This window comes from Chionomys nivalis, chromosome 8 (assembly GCF_950005125.1).
Source record: "Chionomys nivalis chromosome 8, mChiNiv1.1, whole genome shotgun sequence".
NCBI lineage: Eukaryota > Metazoa > Chordata > Mammalia > Rodentia > Cricetidae > Chionomys > Chionomys nivalis.
In genome coordinates this window covers 36,806,200-36,822,095 of record NC_080093.1, presented here as the reverse complement: position 1 = coordinate 36,822,095, position 15,896 = coordinate 36,806,200, and the positions used below count along the sequence as shown (strand labels likewise).

At 39.5% G+C, this 15,896-nt stretch overlaps 1 protein-coding gene across 1 annotated transcript in view; it reads right to left on the bottom strand.

Annotated features, from left to right (window-relative positions):
- Positions 1-7,541: 7,541 nt before the first annotated feature.
- Positions 7,542-15,896, bottom strand: part of Gda (guanine deaminase) — a 61,651-nt gene continuing 53,296 nt past the window's right edge. Inside the window, exons 12-14 of the mRNA XM_057778269.1 lie at positions 13,152-13,282; positions 12,395-12,422; positions 7,542-11,627 (exon numbers count right to left, since the gene is read on the bottom strand). Of these exons, the coding sequence (XP_057634252.1) occupies positions 11,557-11,627; positions 12,395-12,422; positions 13,152-13,282 (230 nt within the window). The 3' untranslated portion in view covers positions 7,542-11,556. The remainder of the gene's footprint in view (positions 11,628-12,394; positions 12,423-13,151; positions 13,283-15,896) is intronic.

The window sequence follows — 15,896 nt, the reverse complement described above, 5'->3', positions numbered from 1 at the left end:
CATCTTGTGGGGGGCTTCACAACTTGGTGTGTAATTCAACAAACTAATTACACTGCGCGTACACCCTGAGCAGTAAAATCTATGTATTTGTGAATGTGCATATGTGTGAGTGTGTTTCTGTGTATGTGTGTCTCTCTCGGTGTGTCTGTGTGTGCACGAGAATCAGTGTTTGTGTGTGTGTCTGTGTGTGCCCGCACTCATGTGTGTCTCTGGAACTGAACCTAGAACCTTGTGCACAGTAGGCAGCCATTTTACTACTGTGTTATACCTTGTTGCAAAATCTTTTGCTTTGTTTTGTCAAGACAGGTTTCTCTTAAGACTGACTAGGATCTTGTGACCTTCCCACCCTTGCCTCCAAAGTACTGGGACTACAGGCGTGTACTCTCCTGTTCGGCATCAGAAGACATTTTAATTAATATTTTCCTCCTTAAATGGGTTGGCTCTTTGCTATTATAACAATTAGGACATCCTATGCCGGAATCTCCCAGAGAGACTCAAGGGAACTGAGAGTGTTTAAAGCAGATCTGTTCCACCAAAGGAGTTCTGTACAGCAGCTACAGGGGCTGCTGGCTGGGAAGACACTTCTGTGGTTGTTAGGAGGCTCTCCTTGGCTTCAGAGAACACTGTAGCTCAGCTCCCAGTTGTCAGCATCCATAGACTACAGTCAACCATAATGAAGTCAGGGGCTGTGAAGCATCCACTTCCAGCCCTAAAGTCAAGCCAAGCCAAGCCTGCAGCAGGCGGGACACCAAGTTCTGTCACCGCGTCATCTAACTTTTCTTTTAATCATTATACTAGTAGAAAGTGCTTTGATTTGTGTAGCGCATTTGCTTCATGGAAACACCGACAGCTACAGCAGGAGACCAGCCAGATATGAGTGCCACTCCGCTTTTGTTCGAGATTGGTGCAGTAGAAAGAACAAAGCCATGCCATGGAATTGCTCTTCTGTGGGCATACGCATGTCAAGGCATGATCGTGAGGCACATTGCTGTGGTGAATCCTAGCAGACATGCCCTGAGGTGAGGCTCATTGTCCTCAATGTCCTGAGTTTGAGTGTCCTTCAAGAATAACGGACACTTCGTCCTACAGAGGTCCCAGGATCTCCCTGCTCTTCCAGTAGCATCAGAATACCGTAAAAACTAGTCAGTAGGCGTGAAGCTTCTGGTTGGGCACCAACTTGATTCTCCATGCTTGATGACATAAGTAAATTGTATCTTCAGGAAAGAAACCTTTACCTTTAGGTTACAGAGTGTAACCAAAAGCTTTAGCAACAGTTTGTGATGCTTGGGGGAATCTGTGGGACTCTGCCTAATGACTAACAAGATGAGAGCCATTCCTTGCACTGTGTGTATTACTTGGTGGTATAATATGTCTAGCTGTGGTATTCTCGCTACCAGTATATGGTGAGTCCATATATATATATGTGTGTGTGTGTGTGTGTGTGTATACACATATATGTATATATGTGTATATATATGTGTGTGTGTGTACTTTAGGATTAAATATATTTAGAATGATGTATATATACACACAAACACACACACATATGCACACACACATATGTTAGAAAGCATCTACGGTAGCAAGTTTCCATATAGCTTTTCAAAAGGCCTTTGGTGTTACTTGTCCCCATATTCCCTGGGCTCCCACCCCTTCTCCCCACTCACTACTCCCATTCTTTAAAGGATTTAAACAAAACAAACCTGCTTTTGTTGGTAACAAAAGCTTACTGTTCTGTTCCACTGAGAAATTTCTTTATGGACTCCTGAAACGCCTTATCACAGTCTTGTATTTCTTTTATGTGTAATTCCTACGTTTTTCAAATCTTTATTTAAGTACCATAAAATAATTTGCATGTGTCTGTTAACTGCTATTACAGAACACACTGCCCTCAAATTGGGCATTATTATTATTATTGCTAATTCATGTGCATGAAGTTTCTCTTCTGCATATTTTGTCTCAATTGCTCTCTAAAAGAAAAAAAAAGCCAGAGTTAGTTGTGTCTGTACATTCATGTAATATCAGTACTCGGGAGGTGAGGGCAACGGGAACAGATCATTCTCAGGTACGCAGTGAGTGTCAGCTACACAGGTCAGCCTGGGCTACATGAAACCGTCTCCACCCTCCATACTCCCCCAGAAAACTGTGGAAGGGTCTCTATCGCTGTGATCAAACACCAGGACAAAACACCCGGAGGAAAAGGTTTATTTCATCATATAGCTGGTAGTGCATCTCCTGGGGACGTCAGGGCAGGAACTTGAGGCACTTACCTGGCGGCAGGAACTGAAGCAGAGGACCATGAAGTAATGCTACCTACTGGCTTTGTTCCTCATGAGTTGTTCAACCTGCTTCTTGTACAGCCAGGACCACCTGGGCAGGGGTGGAACCACCCACAGTGAGCTGGATCCGCCCACATCCATTGTCAATCAAATATTGCTGCACAGGTTTGCCCACAGGTCACTCTGGTGGGGACATTTTCTCCATGGAGCCTCCCTCTTCAAAAATGACTCTATTTTGTGTCAAGTTGACATAAAACTAGCCAGCCCAGTATCCGGTCCTGCGTGGGCTGCAGCTTCTGGTACATGCGTGAGTCAGGTAAGACAAAACCGCCATACAGTAAGTCAGATGAAGGGACTTTTTTATGGTGGGTAGTCCGAGGCAGTACAGTCCGAGGTTTGGCAGAGAACAGAAAACTGCCCAGGGTGGGCAGAGTCTTAATGCATTTGCTTGACATGTACCTCCACTGAAGGTCCTCAGGCTTTCTACCCAAGGGATTGAATCCCTGGGCCACCACATCTTGAAACCTGGGCAGTTCCTCAATCCTCAGAAGCTGCCCTTCCAGCAGCCCCTCCAGCTGTTCTGGGGAAGAGGGAGAAGGCTCGCAGACCTTTCCCGAGGGCATGGGGATAGGGGTAAATTTATAGATCAAATCTATGGCTGACCTTAGGCTTCATGTTGTAAGTTATGAACATAAACATATAATACTATTGAGAAATCATATGTGGGAAGCTTTATATACAGAAGATCCTTACCTTAACATTACTTGATTACTATTCAAAAATAAACTCATAAAGACTTCAATGGTTTCATTAATCTTTAGCATGTATTCCACTTTTCTGGTCCTATTACTGAAGTGTGAGCACCCAGGTAGCTGGGTGCTGTCTTACCTGCCATCTAAGTACCTCATCACTTAATCCTCATGACCTAAAGATGGACACTGTTGTATCCTTAAACAAAAGCCAAAAAACAAAACACTGGAGCCATGGAGGCTTACAGCGATTTGATTTGCCTTCCTCCACCCTGTCTTCCTGTAATGGTGAGGCCAAGCTTAAACTCAGATACTGGCACAGTGCTGATCCAGAGGGCATGGGTCTGTCCATCAATAGGCGCTCAAGAAACCAGAATCCTAAAATGCTACAGTGAAATACAAACATAGACTACAATTTGGGAAACAAAATAGAATAGTATTGAAAATAGCCTAGGACATCACAGTGTACTATTTTATAAATCCTGCTTTAAAGTTTCACACCCGTTTATATGTGTGAACTGATTCTTTCATCTTGTATAAACCATAGCTTTGCCTGGCATTTTCTTACATGCATACAACGTACTGTATACATCCTCACGGCTCCAAACTATCCTCTTCCTTCCTTTCCCCTCCTCTTGATCCCTATTTGTCCCAGTACTCTCCCTTCTTCTTCTTCTTTTGTGCCGTTTAGGTCTTTTGTCTTGATTCCATGTATGAGGGAACACTTGCAACCATTGCCTTCCTGAGTCCAGCTATGTTGTGGGAGCTACTTCCATTCCTTCAGCCAACAGATTTTAAGTTACCAGCCCACTTGGGCATGGTCTCGTTTGCTTTAAAAAGCAGCAGTAGCCATGTGCTCGCTCTCTTGCTTCCGGCTCGCTTCTGGCTACTAGATTCCTTTCCTGATCTCCCAGAGGGCTGTTGTCTGGGACGGTGATCTATAAGTTTTTTCTCTTTAAATAAGTAACCATTCTATTAATCATAATTACAAACTGGTGTGGGATTGTTTGTGAGTTACGCCTTCACAGCTAGCTTTTCCTGCTAGGATGACCTTGAATTCCATTTATTGACATACAAGCAACATGATTTTCATCTCCTCTGCTTTTGTTCTTTTGATGTTTTAAGACAGGGTCTCACAATGTGTCCCTGGCTGATCTAGAACTCACTGTGTGAACGAGGCTGACCTTGAACTCATAGAGACCCACCTACCTCTGCCTTCCAAGTGTTAGGATTAAAGGATTAAAAAAGTTTTTAACATGCTTTATTAGGTTTAATCCTAGTGGGTCTTTTCTTTGTTGACTATTGTGAATGGGACTGTTTTCCTGATTTCCTACTTGGTGACTTTGTTATTGATGTATTTTTTTAACTAATAATTTTGCAAGTTAATTTTGTATACAGCTGCTTTGCTGGAAACATTTGTCAAATCTAAGAGTCTTTAAGGTATCATATTATTTACAAATAGGGACAAATGGACTTCCCTTTTTCCCATTTGTATCTCTTTTATTTCTTTCTCTTACCTTATTGTTTTAGCTAAGATTTCCACTTATCTATTGAATAAGAGGTATAAGATTAGAAATCCCATCTTGTTCTTGATTTTAGAGGCAATGGGTTCCAGTTTGCTTTTCAGTAAGATGTTGGTTATAAGTTTAATGAATATGGCCTTTGTTACGATTTTTCTATTCCCAATTTCTTCAGCATCATTAACATAAAGCAGTGTTGAAACTCATCTAAAGCTTTTTCTATATCTATTGAGATGACCATATAATTTTGGTTCTTGATTCTATCTACACATTCTAACATGTTTATTGATTAATGGATGGTGAATTATTCTTGCTTCCCTAGAATGAGACCAACTTAGTCATGGTTGTAATGTGTTATTTGCAGCATTTTGTTGATAACTTTTGCATGTTTATTTTTGCTATTGTTGTTAATTGGCTTTTGTATTACTGCATCTTCCTTCATAAAATGAGTATTTTTTCCACTTATATTTTATAGAATATTTTCCTTTCTTTCTCTCTTTCTTTCTTTCTTTCTTTCTTTCTTTCTTTCTTTTTTTGAAATAGGGTTTCTTTGTAGCTTTGGAGCCTGTCCTGGAACTAGCTCTTGTAGTCTGGGCTGGCCTCAAACTCACTGAGATCTGCCTGATTCTGCTTCCCAAGTGCTGGGATTAAAGGCATGTGCCACCACCACCTGGCTTATAGACGTTTAAAGAACAGTATTGATAATTCTGCAACTGCCTGGTAAGATTCACCTGTAAGTGTGTTTCCAGTCCTGGGGTTTCCTCTGATGGGAGACTTCTTGTTCAATCTCATTTTTAGCAACTGTTTATTTAGATTATGTATATATTCTTGGCTCAAGTGGTAAACATATGTATTCAGGATTTTTCTATTTTTTTTCTAGATTTTCCCAGTTTGCGAGAATGCAAAATTCAAAATAATACCTAAATTTCAACGTAATTTTATTAAGTTAGGCCTTTTTCTTTAAGTTGACTTGGCTAAGGGTTTGTCCTTTCTTACTTTTTCAAGGAATCAATTCTTTAATTGATCCTCTTTGTTGACTTTTTTGTTGCTAGTTCTTTAGTTTTGACTGTGATTTTTACTATTTTTCCTTCTATAGTTTTACATTTATTTTATTTTTTTATTTCTAAGGCTTAGAAATATGTCATTACATCTCAAAGATGAAATATTGAGAGCTCCCCGGTTTTTAAAATGTAGCTGCTCGTACTCTCTTTTTTTTTCTTTTTTTTCTTTATTTTATTCTTTTTTTTAATCTTTTTTTTTATTAATTAATTTATTTAATTATTAAAGATTTCTGCCTCTTCCCCGCCACCACCTCCCATTCCCTCCCCCTCCCCCAATCATGCATTAAAGGTGAGAGCCAACACATTCAGTTAAGAATAGAATTTCAATCGCATATATAAAATTATTCCTATGAAATATTTCATAACTATAGGGAAATTCAGAATTTGTATTCCATCACTGTTTTAAGCTATATTTTCCAGAAATATTTTATGTTTAATTATGTCCTCAGTATCTACTGAAACAGACTGCTTTGTATATGATTGTAATTTTTGTGTTTATTTTTTTAATCTGATATAATTTATAGTAATTATTCTATATGCTACTTGAATATGTTTTTCTGCACTTTTATAAGTATCTCAGATTAAAATTAATTATAGTTGAGGAGTTTTAAGAGATGGTTCATTGTCTAAAGTATTCAGTGTTCTTTCAAAGGACTTGAGTTTATTTCCCATTACTTCTAGTACCAACAAACTCTAAAGAAATCAGATGCCTCTGGCCTAGCACACAATGTCACATTCACACACAATGCCACTAATGCCAAAAATAGTTACATAACTTAAAATGGGATAAAATTATAAATTTTTAATTTAGTGAATAAAAACTTTTAGAATTAATATTCCTATTTCCCCAAATAAAGATTTCATACTTTGTAATATCATTGGCATGAAATTGTCTCCTCGATGTAAATCCATATATTTAGTATAAATATATGTTTACATGTGGAAAATAGAAATGACAGAGGATCCCGGTGATAATAAAAAAAAAAATGTAGCTGCTCGTAACTTCCCCCTTAGACCTGCCTTTCCTACAGCCCAATGAACTGATTATTGATGAGAGGTGTATTTCTTATTCTGGGTTTTAGCTTTCAAAACATGACAAACAGAGCTGGAGAGATGGCTCAACAGTTGAAAAACACTTTCTGTTCGTGAGAAGGACGCGAGCTCAGTTCCTAGCACCCCCATCAGGAGCTTCACAACCTCCAGTAACTCCAGTTCCAGGAGCTATGATGTTTTCTCCTGTCCTTCACAAGCACCTGCACACACATGGGACACATAGCAGGCACAAAAATCAAAAAACAAATGCATTTTAAATACAAAAAATCAACTGTGCTAAAACCAGTGTAGCCATCTGACCCTAAAGGGAGGAGAATGTTAGCAGCATTCATTGATATGAGCAGTTTCATAGAGGACGGGTTCACTTTGCTCACGATACCAGAGGTTTCGGTCCACCACGGCAAGGAGGGCATGATGGAATGACTTCCGTCATGGCAGACAGGAAGCTGGGTGGAGCAGTAACAGAAATAGCATGTCTGTAGTGATCTACTTCCTCCCAGCAGGCCTCACCTGCTAAAGTTCCACCACCTCCCAACACTCTGGATGAATTTTGAATCCATTAGTGGATTAAACTATTCATTAGACCACAGCCTTCACGATCTGTTCATCTCTTGCACTTCTTCACAGACACAGCTGGAATAAGATTTTACTAATCCTCCCATCAACCCAAACAAGCTGCCAGTCTAGAAGAACCACCCCAGTGGCTTGATTTAAAAAGCCATGTCTAGTGATATGATGGAAGTATTGTTGGCCCACAGCTGAACATTCCAGTCTGTTTTTTAATCCATTATAAGAAAAGAAAAAAATGTATTATCAGATTCATCCTCCTTACATCATACAGATAGAACTTGCAACAAATACAGAAAACACAACAAACACTAATGCAAACACAAAATCACGTTTATTATTTTTTTTTCCTGATGCACGAAGTAGCTCACTCAGTACAGTGACAATTAGCAAATCATACAAATACTGAGGGGAAGAAGGTCCCCTTGACTACATTCACAGGTATGTCTATATTCTTAAGAACAGCCATCAAGAGGTTAACAATAAGGTCAGGAAAGATTGCTGATAGGATTTCTAGGTAAGAAGTAGACAGGTGAGTCACTGCCAAGTAACAAAGGTTAGTGATACCAGTTACTCAAGTAACCTGGTAAAAAGCCTGCTGGGGATTGACATTTCCCTCATCTTTGACTTGGCTGGCTTTTGCCTGTCACTGCATTTGGACTAGACCCATAAACAAACCCTTCAACACTTGCTCTCTCATGCTCAGTGCTGGGGATGGGTAGGAACCGTTGGGGTAGGCTTGGAAACACGCATGGCAACAAACGTCAATCAAGAGTTTTGGGGGGGGTTGTTTTTATGGCAACAAATGTCAAGAGTTTTGTTTTGTTTTCTTTCTCAGTGACTTTTCACCTATCTGCTTCCACCCAGGTCTTCAGAAAGACGTTTATTACGTCTTCTCTGGAGACATAATAAAGTACACTGTATGGTGTCATACCTGCAGCAGCTAGTAGATTAGAAAAGAAATTGCAAACATCTCCTTTCGGTCTTAAACATATTATATAGAATCTTTGTGATTTAAAGATTATTTCAAGTCATTGCTCTTGCTATGCCTCTCATTCTATTTGTTAATCGCTAAGGTAACTCTCTTAAAATATCTGAATATTCCAGCAGCAGCAGCAGCAGCAACAGCAGCAGCAACTTTAAAAAATGCCCACCAAGCTCCAGATGCATCCAGCTCTGGGTACCTTCCTCGCATGCATATAAAAGGAAGAACTGATACAATGCTCTTCCCAGCACGCCTTGAAGGCTTCCCACATGTCTGCTTCTGAAGCAAAAAAGTTTAAAAATAGGAATAATCTGGTAGGGAGTGAGGATAGAACACACTGCCAGATCTCACAGCCGTTATGTTTCCTCTGTAAAATTTCAGAGCATTTGCCAACAGAGATAGCCAAGGGAACACTTCAAAAACTCAGCTAAGCAAGGAAGAAGGGGGTTTCCACCATTTCCTTCCCTTTAACTTGGAAATTTCTCACTGAAGAAGAAAAGAGATTAAATGTTCACAGAATTAACTTAGAAAGGCCTCCTCCTGGCATGAAGGTAGACATCCTCTTGGATTCTAAAGTCTTTGACAGGGCAAGGAAAGAGCCAGCTAAGACAATGCCACAGAGGAGAGTCCAGTCTCTTTGGCCCAGTAGAATAGAAAAACCTTTTGGGTCCTAATCTCTTATTTTCAATGCCTCCCCCACGAAATCAAATTCAACTTGTTTAGTCTGCTTTTGTGTTTTGGTTACAAGAAATTTTAGGAATGTAATACACATGATACTTTTCAGTGCTTTTTAACCTTTTACAATGAAGTCCATCAAAAATTCTAGAGAAACAAGTTAAATGGTATGGAGTAGGAGGGTTAATGTTTTAATCTTCCTTCCTTCCTCCTTTCCTCCCTTCTTCTCTTCCTTCCTTCATTCTTTTCTTTTCCTTCTCCCTTTCTTCTAAAGAGAGCAAATCATTCAAACAAAAAGTGACAGTTGTAATTCAGAGAGTCAACCTAAGTTAGGCAACGGCAACATTTCAAAGTGCAGGACATCTGACTCCTCGTGTGGGGCACTGAAACGGCATAAGTCACACATTGAGGAACACTTCACTTAGGAGAATAAAACTCATAAGTTATAAGGGATGCAGGGAGATCAAAGTACATGTAAACACTTCAACACATTGTTTTTATTAGAAGTTATTCAGCTCATACACACTATCAGGACTAATCTGGATGCCTGACCGGATGGTGTCAAATGACTGTTATTCCTGCTTCCAGAATTACATATATTTATGTTACTGTGCATGAATCTTAAGTTTAAATAAAAGCTGATGCTCAACATCAAAGTGCACACCCTTAAGGAAGAGGAGTGTGGGGTCTACGAAGGTTGGAAGCAGCTGCTGACTGGCAGAACTCTTACTCAACCCACACCTAAGCTCCCAGGCTCACGTCACTCAGGTTAGATTCCCTGCAACTAAGTTCCTTTGGTAAGAGTCCAAAGATACAGCAGAAAACACTTGCCAAACTCAGAGAGAAATGGGGGAGGGGATTTGGCAGATCACTTTGATGTTACTGGTATGCTAGAAGACTAAGACCAGAAATTGGTTTTATCCACTTCTATCCCCCCCCACACACACACATATACACGCAAAATAACTCTGTCTCTAAAAAAAATAAAATAAAATAAAACTAAATGAGACTAAATATTTGTACCATCTTTAGATGTAATGTATACACAACCACATCTAAAAGTGCTTCTATCAATTTTAGAAGGAAAACAGGTCAGGACAAATTACTGCCGAGTTAGCATGCGATGTGAAGCTGAGGTTTACAGGGCAGCGGAGGAACTGTGTGCTCTCAGACTTGCTAACATATGCTAACACGGAATTAGCTCTATCATCTAAGATCTGTTGTAGGATAATACGGAAACTCACCTAAGCCCTGGGAATGAAATGATATGTTGACAAAACCTGTTCTCTGTTTTTGATGGTTTATAGAGTGTGGAATAAATTAAGAAAATGTAGAACTCACATCACTGTTTGCTAAGACTCTGCCATGCGGTTGTAATCTGGTTTTCCTTGTTATAAGAAGGGACATTGTGTAGTTAGAGAAGCTGAAATGTCCTCCTTTGTTTATTATTCCTTCATGTCTAGAATAGTGAGTCCTGCTAATAGAAGCAGTACATGGAATTTCTATAACCTTCTCATTATACTAAGATTTTGATGCTAGAAAAACCTCAAGGAATTCAAGTGACAATCTGATAAATTAGAAAAACAGGATACTTTTAATCTACAGGCCTTCAGAGCCTTATCCACAGTTCTTAAAGGGACTTGCACTTGGCTTTTAAGTTCTAGCACATTGATGGGAGGGCAAAGTTCACAGCAACAATGACCCACTGTGCTGAGTAGATGGGGCACTGCAGAGAGCCCTGTCCTGTCACTGCTAACAGTTCCCAGGGGTACAGTACTTCCCCCGATTTGTGAAGACCCTAGCCTAGACAGCAGCAGCACATGGGGCTTGTTTCTCATCTAATAAAATGGAAGCAACTGTAACACCGCACAGCCAGAAATCAAGGTGACTTTGAAGTACACAAAAACACAACTATTTATGCCATGTGGCTATATGAATACTATCCCTAAGACACTGTAAATCTTTAATACTCAGCTTCTGTCAAACACTTTGAAGCACAGAATTATATTTGAAAAGCATGTGGCATTCGGGTTCTGCCACTCATCCCTAAAGAAGGCAATGCATAACAATAACACGTCTCTGAAATGCAAATTCCATAAAGTGCAAATTTCCATAGGTAAGGTCAACCTAGAAGCACATTTTAAAATCCAAATAAGTTCTCTTTTTACATGGATGTTTTCAGTATTTAATTTCCAAGCACAATCTATGTTTTTTTCCAACATCTGTTCACCATCTAGCTTGTGCCTCTCATAAAAATCTACTTAATGGGGCACACTGAGTCTCCTACTTTTCACTTAGCTCAGAATGTCTAACCACATAGGGATATTTCTTTGCACCATATTTCCCTGCACAGAAAGGTTTGATTTCAATAGTAGAAGCACAGCGCCAGTTATTAACACTGTCTTCTGCATAAGCCTAACACAAATCTAAGCAGCCACGAAGTAGGCACCATCATGGAATTTTGAATGCTCCCCACCAGGGTCAAGGAGCATGTTACTTCCTTTGCATGATTTACCAAGTGAGCACTGGAAGCAGACATAGAAACAGAAGTCATCTGAAGAACACAATACTTTTTTTTTTAATATACTTTCTAACTGGCACCCGGGCACAAGGAAGATGCAGAACCATGTCATTCCAGGAGAATATCATGGACGCCCACGGGTCTTCTTACACTGAGCTGGAGAACGGAACCACCTGCTTTCCACCCACATAAACCTCCTCAATGTTCCGGTCATCTCCTGAAAGAAAAATCAAAGAATTGTTTGTACTGTGCTTTTGGGTCAATAATTGCCTTAATTTCCTTTGAAAGAGAACTTAAGCAAAACACTTTTCAAAGAAGAAACACAAGCAAAAAGAAAGAAGCTCTATTTTTCCCAGATCACTTATAATATCCTTGGGATGACTTGATTAAGAGATGATACCATAGCTCATTGTAGACTGGGGTTTTTATTCTGTCTCTGAGGTGGAAATGCGCCAATGTTCAATAAACCCGTCTCTGACATTTCTGCTGAAGGGGATGGTTGGCATTTCCAGTCCCAGGAGAAAAAGCATACCTATCTTTACTCCTGGAATCTTGCTTAGCACATTAAAATAAGCGGTCTACAGAATGTGCCCTCGAGAAGCTCAACTTCATCCAGCACTGAACTCACACAAAGAGATGGAAGGCTACTCTTGGGCTCTCCTGATCTAATTATGCCTCCAGGAATAGAACTCTGGCTGTGGGTTCAGTTCTGTCCCAGGATAGGGAGGTTGGGGGCACAAAAGGAGCATAAGAGGGCTTGACCAAAAGCTCTCTCCCCCTCTATGTCACAGCTCAGGACTTAAGTATGTTCTTGGGGAATTGCTAGGCATTGTGCTATAGTGCAAGCTCAGTGCTAAAAACTGTTTAAATAATGAATTAGCACAATGTAACATCCATAGAGTTTAATGTAATGTACCTAGAAGAGAGAGTCTTGACCAAAGAAAAAAAAAGTTCTGTTTATAGCCCAGAAGCATGTCTACTTACCTAAATAGAGGAACTTCTGAATAACAGCCTAAAATGGAAAATAAATGTGGTGAGAAACAGTACTTGATACATTCAGAAATGAGGTTCACAGGGAAATGCCATTGGCAAAATCCAGAAATAGAAATCTATTTCTTAATAACAAATTTACATTTTCATAAAAAATTGTCTTTCCAAAACCAAATTAATAAATGAAAACCTAAACCCAAAGCAAGCAAATGAACAAAAATTCCAGACTACTACTAAAAATGTTTATCCTTACTAAAATATTATCTATTTGTTGGTTTTTGAGACAGGGTCTCAACATAATCCTGGAACTTACTATGTACACCAGGCTGGCCTCGAACTCAAGAAGATATACCTGAGTTCCCCTCCTTAGTGCTAGAATTAAAGATGTGTTTCACCATTCTCCGCCTATTACTGGAATATTCTTGGCAAACAACCTTGAAATTGTCAGATGTAGAGTCTCACATAAATCAAAGAACTCCATACAAAAAAATGAGGCAAATACTTCAAAAAGTGCATCAAAGAAGAAAAATATAACTAAATGAATGAGATAAAGCCTATTTCTCAGAAATTTACTCTAATAATAGAAGAATAAAAGATTTTTTAAAAACATTAACACATTTCTTATAAATAAACTAAAAGAATACATGTTACTTTAATAATGATTGTTTTAAAAATGGATCCCCCCATCCACTCAAAAAAAAATAAAACCCAAATGACAAAAAGGCATTTTACTTTACTTTCTTTTACTTACATCGGAAATATCACCAACAAAATCCCCATAAAACAGATCAATAGGAGAGTCCGATGCTTTGGGGTTGATCAAGAGGGCATCAAACTCCTTGCCAACTTCAAAGTTTCCAATCTCACTGTCTAGACCAAGGGCTACAAACGGAAGTGAACAGGAGTCAGTGTTGCCATTGAATCATTGTGATGTCCTTGTTAGCCAGGATGGTTTCTGCAAACATAAAACTAATCCCTCCAAAAGTAGTATCTGAATAGTGAGGCAGAGAAGAACTCTCATCCCAACAGGTCATGTGACCTCTGTATAGATAGTAGAGAACAGGAAAGCAAATAGCTCCATTCACCACCACTGTCATAATTCTGATGAAGTTTCAATTTCAGTTCTGTCAGGGCACTCTACTGAACCCTCAAAGCAACCAGCTTGGCACAAATCTACCTCATCCTTCCTCCTTTCCCCAACACTCCTAGCTTTGTCTTTTTAGTCTGTGAAATAGTTAGTGGTATTTCTTTTCTTTGCAGTGAACTGAACCTCAAATTAAAAACTAAATCTTTGTGAAATTACTAAAACAGGCATACCTATCATGAATTCTTTAGTTTAAACCCTTTGAATTGGAAAAAATATCCAGAGATCCTGCATCTGAAGCATGCCAGTGATTTTGAAAGTGACTCTGTAACTTTAAAGGAAAGGTTTTCTGGTTGCCCAAGAAGAATAATTTTCTAAAATAGGGCACAGGCTGTCTTATAGCTGTAACTCATGTCCATGGTCCCTGGATGCTAAAGTAGAACATGGCACATTTTTATAACATATTAAAGAATGTGCAGGTATTGGGTTTTGTTGTCAATGATGTTGTTTGAGTGGCATTTCCTTAAAGTCTGTATTCTGGGAAAGACAGGCATTGAGGTCATTGCATTGAGGCCACAGCTCATTGCTGTACTGTCTACTCCAAGATCTACTCATGCCTGGTGCATCCTGTCGCTGCCAGGGTATTTTATGACGTGTAAATATTGGATAGATTTTCCTTTTCTTTTATGGAATAGCACACTATCTGACACATGATATTTCTATGCACAGGCATTCTGAAAACTTAGCAATTATCAATATACCAAATTAGAAATCATAGTCATTCTTCATGCATTGCTTAAATAGTGACTCTTTCACTCTCAGAAAAGAAAAGACTTTTTAACCTAAGCAAGTCTCATAGCTAGAGAGTGGTGTGGAAAAATTAACTGTTTGAAGCAACTATGTGGCTTCTGGGGGAGCCTGGTATGAACTGAAACTCTGGTACTTTTCTCCTTTGCTGGTTACATGCTACTTCTTTTTTTTTTTTTTTTTTTTTTTTTTTTTTGGTTTTTCGAGACAGGGTTTCTCTGTAGCTTTGGTGCCCATTCTGGAACTAGCTCTTGTAGACCAGGCTGGCCTCGAACTCCCAGAGATCCGCCTGTCTCTGCCTCCCGAGTGCTGGGATTAAAGGCGTGCTCCACCACCGCCCGGCTACATGCTACTTCTTGTCATTGACAAAGGTGCACCATATCCTGACTTTAATGACTGTATTCAGCATGGAATTGTGTGTGCTTAGTAGGGCCAGAGAAACTGGCACAGTTGAGAGGGTCCCAGAGGGTCTGGTGGCAGATCTAAACTAAACAGGCTATTCTTCAGAACATGAAGAGTTCAAAAACGAGTTAACCAAGAAACAGGTGAGGGCTTTCAGTGAACTTTCAAATGGATGCAAATCTAGATCTTTCTAGAGACCTAACCAGGTTGGTCAGCATCTCCAATGGCTTCAGGAAATGCACTTGCCACCTTTAGAGTGCTGGCCATGTGAACATGGCTGACAGGGAGTCATGTAGAAGTGTGGCAGTGCTGGGAAGTGCCACATTTGAAACAAGGATTTCTTCAACACATTTCACTTAGGCTCTACTACAGACATAAGCTGAGGAGATGAAATTCCGAACAGTAACTAGTGGTCCAACAGCATTGATTTAAAAGCTACACTCCCAGGTAGAAAGATTGGACAAGTTCCCACCGCAGTCTTATCAGAAACAGCAACAGAGTGAAGCAAAACACAGAGCTTAGGATAAGAAAGAAAGAAAGAAAGAAAGAAAGAAAGAAAGAAAGAAAGAAAGAAAGAAAGAAAGAAAGAAAGAATTGTCACTTTGGCTCAACCTGTTTTCATCAGTGGGTTGGGTAGCAGATCTTTGAGCTAACATATATAACAGAAGTAATGGTGCTGTGGGGGAGGGGCACCCTTAAGGATTTCAGAAATGAAATAGAAGGCCTAGGAAAGCACAAATGCTGTAACCATGATTCCTCTTCCTTGAAATGTTCTTTTAGTGTTCATCATATTCTGAAACATGCAGAGAAGATATTCCTGACCTTCCATTTATAATTTGGGTATTTATCATAAATCTACATAGATCTGTGTATGTGTATTTTAATTGCTCCAGAGCTGCCAGTGACATGAAGCTATTTTCATTATATCATATTTCTAGAACAAATCAATTATTTCTATTGTAGTCGCATATGAGAACCAAGAAAAGATGACGAACAATATTTGTCTATCAATCAACTACACCGCTATATCTTTCTTCATTTAAAGAGGCTTGAGAAATCAGTGTATGAACTAGGCAGGGATTTATATGGGAAGACTGTGTGATAGAGGCGAGACTCCACACTCTGGATTTATGTTTTCTGGATTCAAAACATGGCACACTTCACCTTGGCAGCTGTGTGTCCCTCAGGTCCCTTCTTTGTAAA